The sequence below is a fragment of the Haliaeetus leucocephalus genome, unplaced genomic scaffold (genome assembly GCF_000737465.1).
Source record: "Haliaeetus leucocephalus isolate CR32 unplaced genomic scaffold, Haliaeetus_leucocephalus-4.0 Scaffold349, whole genome shotgun sequence".
NCBI classification, from domain to species: Eukaryota; Metazoa; Chordata; class Aves; order Accipitriformes; family Accipitridae; genus Haliaeetus; species Haliaeetus leucocephalus.
The window spans coordinates 1-6,472 of NW_010972785.1; the positions used below are offsets into that span (position 1 = coordinate 1).

General features: G+C 44.5%; 2 protein-coding genes across 2 annotated transcripts; both read left to right on the plus strand.

The window, feature by feature from the left end:
* Window positions 1–42: 42 nt before the first annotated feature.
* Window positions 43–408, plus strand: LOC104834912 (scale keratin-like). Its single transcript, XM_010572581.1, has one exon. The coding sequence runs from the start codon at window positions 43–45 to the stop codon at window positions 406–408; it is 366 nt and encodes a 121-aa protein (XP_010570883.1).
* Window positions 409–4,545: 4,137 nt separating this feature from the next.
* LOC104834913 (scale keratin-like) lies at window positions 4,546–5,778 on the plus strand. The gene is made up of 2 exons (XM_010572582.1): window positions 4,546–4,835; window positions 5,673–5,778. Exons 1-2 carry the CDS (start codon window positions 4,546–4,548, stop codon window positions 5,776–5,778), a joined length of 396 nt encoding a protein of 131 aa, XP_010570884.1.
* The last annotated feature ends 694 nt before the right edge of the window (window positions 5,779–6,472 follow it).

Here is a 6,472-nt window from a genome sequence, read left to right on the forward strand (position 1 = left end):
CTTGGGTCCCGCGTGTTTCAGGCTCAGCTCTCTCGCACAAAGATGTCTTGCTACGACCTGTGCCCACCGAAAACCGGCGTCGCCGTCCCCCAGCCCATCGCCGAGAGCTGCAACGAGCTGTGCGCCCGGCAGTGCCCCGACTCGACGGCCTTCATCCAGCCGCCCCCCGTCGTCGTCACCTTCCCCGGCCCCATCCTCAGCTCCTTCCCCCAGCAAGCCGTGGTGGGCTCCTCCGGAGCACCCGCCTTTGGGGGCAACCTGGGGCTGGGAGGCCTCTACGGCGCCGGCGCCACCCTGGGCTCGGGGGGCCTCTGCACCTTTGGCAGACCCTACGCTTCTCCCGCCTGCAGCCCTTGTGCCTTGCCCCGCTACAGCAAGAAGCTGTGGGACACCTGTGGGCCCTGCTAGACCCAGCCCCAGAGCCTTCATATATGTCAGAATTGGAGACGCTTAGAAGAATCTGGTCATTGTAAATGTTGCAGCGTCTAATATTTTCTTAAATTCTTTTTGTTTTGCTGTTTTGAATGTTCCATTTACTCTCCAGTTTCACAGGTCTCTTCCCTTATGTGCTTTTTTGTATGCTTTTTTGTTCTCAGGATTCTTTCGCTCTATTATTATCTTTATTGTGTTTTTTGTGATCCTCATGTAAATTATTGTATTCATTTAGCTGTTGTGTAAGGTTTAGCTTGACTACTCTGAGCAGAAATATTTAGCTTAATTTTTCATTTCTTTTTCTTCCTCTTATCTTTTTTTTTTGTCTTCTATATTATTCAACTTATTTTTCCCAATAAAGCTTTTATGTGTCAAACCTGCAGAGGTTTTTAAACCTATTTTTTATTCTAAACATTGTTGAGGGTTCACCTGATTTCATACCTATTCATAATACAGATGGTGTTGTGCTCCACTGCTGTAGTCCATTTTCTCTGTTTACTTCCAATGATGTGGTATATTTCCTCTTATTATCTATTTTCTACTGTTGATTATTTTGTGCAGTATTTTTCATTCACGGCCAATTAGTAGAGAAAGCAACAGCGTGAAAGTTTAAAAATGGCTCTTTCCATCCTGTACATATTTCCTTTCTCTTAAGTTTTTTATTTAACTTCAGAAATTATCTCCTGCACCTATCTCCCATAAGTTTTTTCCGTGTTTCTTCTGCTTATTTGATATTCTTTAGCATATGAATATCAATAAATTTTTAAAATACATAACAGATTTTCTCTGGTTGATGCTGTTACTGTTATGGTATAAAACTTTCACTTTCTTTATCTTCCATGAAAATATATTCTAAGTTCTCTCCTATGGTCGATTTTGTCACACTTCCTTGGTTTTAAGAGGTACTTTGAGACACTAATATATCTTCAAATCAGTGACATACTCCTGTCTCTCATTTAAAATGCAGAAATTATGATTAATTTTGAAAATATCATTTTTCAGCTCTCTTAATCTCCTGGCTTTAACATCCAGCTTTTCAACTTCACCCTCTCTGGTCGCTTAAATTTCTAGAGAGACACTGGAAAGAACAGGAAGTTTTTATCACAGTCCACCAGGTTCCTGCTGAAGACAGTGGTAGACACTCTGTGAAAGGAGCAGACTACTCTGGATGACACAGAAGGGAAAGTAGGACAGGGACAGAGCTGGCCAGCCCCAGCGGCTATGAACAACCACCTAATTAGGGGAGTGATATGACTGACAGTGTCTCCCTGTTTAGACTGATGCTATTATTCACCATTGGGACATGTAAGTCACATTGTAACAACAAAACAGCATGCATAAATCATTAGTCACTGTTTCTAAGGTGCTTTGATACCCTTTGTTCCTGAGCTGCTTGAGAAAATCTGCAATAAGCACTTTTTTTCCCACGGGAACTCCCCAAAGACATTTTGTAATTTGGAGAGCATTTAAATCACAATGTTATTAAATACAAAGTAATGCTACCAAGTGGAGAGAGGAAACAGAGGCCTTTGATGTGGAGAGGGTTTGTTGTCCTGAGACCGAGTAATGAGGCACAACTTGCTCTGGCTTGCAGACTTTGCAGTAAAATGTAAATCTAGGTAAAAAAGTCACCCCCAAGCTGGGAGGTGTGAATTGCGGTAATTCACTTTCTATGCCTAGAGAGTGTTTTTTGTCTTCCCCTGCAATAAATGCAGGGCAGTTTTTGTTGGGGAAACAGTCGCTTTAGCCAGCTGTTGTTTCCACTTACCTTCCCAGCCACAACTCCTCCCAAACTGCAACAATACATCAGAAAAAAACCCCAAACCAGAAATCTAAACACAATTCCTTTATCAGCTGAAGAGAAAAGGAAAAGATCAGGGTAAAGCTGTATCACAACAAGTAATATTCAGCTTAGGCATTGCAGGAATTAAGACCAGATATTTCAGCTCTGAGGGTCTTCTCAGGGATGACAAAGAGAAGGGTCTGTAAAATGCCTTGGACATGGGTAAAAACTTAAGAGTTGGAATAAAAGATACTGACTGTCCTCTGAAAAAGCACAGAAAAGGGGTAAAATAATCACAAATGTACGTAGCATTTTTTCTAGAAAGTATAGTTTGAAATAACTACATATTTTCACCTGATATATAGCAAATGTGACATACTAACAGAGATTTTGATCAAGAATGTTGAAAGGATTTTTTTTTCATGAAAGAAAAGAAGAGCTACATTAACATTGACCCATGACTTCCAATAGCACAAATCATTATGTAATTAAAGTAATGGCGTGCACCACCTTGTTTCCTGTACATTAAAGCAAATGTGATTGTGTCACACTGAAGCTTCTAGATCACTCACACATTTTCATACATTAACACAACACCAAACATTAGCTGGGTTGAACACCAACTAATGAATGTTTGTGAAATCATTACAACGTACCTTTTTCTCAAGAAGCCCCAGAACATACCTGATAAGAGTTAACACTCAGAACATCTAATAGAAAAACTATCTGCTGCTTTGATTTTTCCTCAAAATTGTACTTGTTTTACTGGATCATGGGCAGGGGTGGGACTTCATACATTTCTCAATAGTGATTTCTTTGACTTCCTAGCTCAAGTCACTGTCAGCAGAACCATGGGCCCCTTTAAAGCTGAATTTCAATTCCCACTTGAACTCTTCTAGTGAAACAAAATAATTTTTATGTAGGATTGAGTTGCAACTCAAAAGACTTCCTCTCAATGGAAAGCTGTTGGGGAATTGTCATGTGTATTGTATGATCTCAGCTGATATTCATGGCCATTGAAATCCATCTTAGATCAATGAGGTATATTTATGTTAGGAACGGAAAAGATGAATTCCTGGGTAGTGCTAGGATAAGCTGCACTCTGTCTCCAATTAACTTACCAGGCAAATTTAAACGTCTGTTAAGGAAAAATGTTAAAGGGCTTTTAAGGAAAAATAAATCAGCCAAAGATGAGTCTTACAAAATCTCTGAGCAGACAAGCTTATGGCAGCTTTGTAAAGGAAGAAGTATCATGTTGAGTCAGCTTGATGCACGTGGTAATTCCAGTGAGGTCACTATAATGATACCAGGAATTACACTAGCCAATTAAGACCTAAGATTAAAGAAATCATGGTGGTGTAACATGGACGTCACATGGTGTGAGAATTTGAATAAAATCATAAACACGATAAACACAAAACTTTCACCACTCAAAGCTGTTAAACAATTCCTGTTTGGCAGCCAAATGCAACAGCCAGCACCAAGTGAGATTCCAACCCCTTAGGAATGCTGAGAAACTCTGTATAAGCTCCAGGCCCTGAGTTCATCCAGACACATCTTTCGGCTTATTCGCCTTGCTGAGCTTAGTGAGTATAATTTTTTGATTTCTTTCTATTTACTTAATCAGAACCTAAATCAGAGTAGAAGATTCCTATAGGTATGCTCAGATTTTGAGAAGCATTAGATACTTTCTGTCTGTAACTACTCTCAGCGAAAGCACGAATAAATGCAGGATTGGGAAGGCTGGGTGTGACTGCAGAAACTATGAGAAAATAATTTGAGTGTTCTTAGACATTTAGAAACTTAAAAATCACAGATGAAAATACTGTTATTTCAGATAATTATTTTCATATTTTATAAAATTTAAGATAAATGTAATAGATGGACATCTTTTTAACTGTGTTCAGCTGCATTCTGAGAGATATTAATAAATTCTCTTATTTCAAGCAAAGCCACATTTAATTTGGAGCTCTATACCCACTTGGGGGAACTCTGTGGTAAATGACACTGAGGTTTCTACACTGTTCTTCAGGGTGTGTATTTGCAGGAAGCGTCAGACACATCCATGCGAGTCCAAAACAAAGACCCATATGTAGGGTCTGGTCATTTGTGCGGTGGTCTTATACAGTCAGAAACTTTGGATCCAGGTGTTCAGCTAGTGTTAGTTACGTTGATCAAGGCTGCACCTGAAACATAAGCTATAGACCAGGATAACACATCATAGTAATTTCTCTCATATCAGAATTTTGAAATATATCTCATAAGACCTTTGCCTTGTTTTTAGTCTTTTCCATCTCTATCTCTAACAAACCCACATCCAACGCCGCAAGATGTCTTGCTACGACCTGTGCCCACCGAAAACCGGCGTCGCCGTCCCCCAGCCCATCGCCGAGAGCTGCAACGAGCTGTGCGCCCGGCAGTGCCACGACTCGACGGCCTTCATCCAGCCGCCCCCCGTCGTCGTCACCTTCCCCGGCCCCATCCTCAGCTCCTTCCCCCAGCAAGCCGTGGTGGGCTCCTCCGGAGCACCCGCCTTTGGGGGCAACCTGGGGCTGGGAGGCCTCTACGGCGCCGGCGCCACCCTGGGCTCGGGGGGCCTCTGCACCTTTGGCAGACCCTACGCTTCTCCCGCCTGCAGCCCTTGTGCCTTGCCCCGCTACAGCAAGAAGCTGTGGGACACCTGTGGGCCCTGCTAGACCCAGCTCAGCCCCAGGCGCTGCCCCCAGCCCAAACGCCAACACCCCCACCCAAGCAGGGCTGAGCTGGCGGGCACGGGGCACTGAGGAGACCTGAGCATCGCCAGCCCCAGCCAACGCCTGGGCAGCCGGCAGTGCCACCCACCCTCAGCCCTTCCCTGCCCTCTTCTCCTGCCCTCCCCTCTCGTCCCAGCTGTCGGATGGGGCAGGAGGTGGACCCGAAAGGCCCTGCGAGGCTGATGGGCCAAGTCCTCGGGATCTGGGATGCCGCGCCAAGGGGGCATCTGGAGCGAGAAGCGATGCCCTGGGGAAGATCCCTCTGCTTCCCCCAACACGTGGCAACCGGCCTCTCTGGGTCCTGCCCACCGTCTCTCTGACAGTCTCTCCTGCTCCTCTGGGCACAATAAAGCTTTCCTGCATTCAAGTCATGTCTCCCTCCCTCCATGTCCCATGTTGGGAAGACCCCGGCAGCCGTGGGAGGGCAAGTAGTGGTCCTCGGATGCCTGGGCAAGGGGAGGGTGGGTGGTGTTGGGAGAGGGAGGATGCAGGCAGCAGGCAGAGGAGAGAGAGCCTTTTGGTGGGCCTTGCAGGAGCTGGGGAAAGGGCAGAAGGCAGGACAGGCGCTGGCAGTGCTCCCTTGCCCGGTCTTCTCAGCCCGGGAGCGGCAGCAGCTCCACCAGGTCCCGCTGCTCTTTTGCTTCTGGGAAATACCTTGAATTGGGTAACCCTGTCTGTTACCTGTATGACTCCAGGGCCTCCCTTGGCTATGGGATTTCAGCCTTTGTCATGTTTAGCAGCGGGAACTGCACCCCATACTCCTCACGCCAGTACAGCCAGTTCCTCCACAGCAGCTGTGGGCCATGCTAAATTTAGGAGGAGCATCCCTTGTTTATATCCTGAAAGTTTTAATCTACTTTTTCTTTGGGTTAAACATCTACATTCTTCCTATCTTGATTCTTGCTTTTTGCGGGTTGAAGATATTTGTCATGGACTAATTTATGAAATGTGGAGATTTTAATCTCTGTCAATGAAGGAAAGGTTTGTGTTGTTTTCCTCTAACTTTCATTCTTATTAAAGTTCTGCTGTATAATACAATCAGATTTCTGCTTCCCTCCACCGCTTTTAAGTGTGACTTAACTCTAAGTGTCACTGTTAACAGTCTTACAGATTGTGAAGTGGAGCTTTGGTATCAGGTTTCCATCCCCATCACTGGCAGACAAAGCAGTTCATAAAACCTGCAGAAATCTGTCATGGTTTAACACCAGCTAGCAGCTAAGCACCATGCAGCCGCTCACTCACTCCCCCCCAGTAGGATGGGGGAGAATATCAGGAAAAGAAGTACAACTCGTAGGTTGAGATAAGAACGGTTTAATAGAACAGAAAAGAAGAAACTAATAATGGTAACACTAATAAAATGACAGCAGTAATAATAAAAGTATTGGAATATACAAATGATGTACAGTGCAATTGCTCACCACCCGCTGATTGACTCCCAGCTAATCCCTGAGTGGCGATTCCACACACCCCCACCCCCTACTCAGTTTATATACTAGATGTGACG

Coding starts and splice junctions, on each gene's coding strand:
- LOC104834912 (XM_010572581.1), top strand. CDS start 43: ATGTCTTGCTACGACCTGTGCCCACCGAAAACCGGCGTCGCCGTCCCC.
- LOC104834913 (XM_010572582.1), top strand. CDS start 4,546: ATGTCTTGCTACGACCTGTGCCCACCGAAAACCGGCGTCGCCGTCCCC. Junction 4,836..5,672: donor TGCACCTTTGGCAGACCCTA/CGCTTCTCCCGC, acceptor CAGGGCCTCCCT/TGGCTATGGGATTTCAGCCT.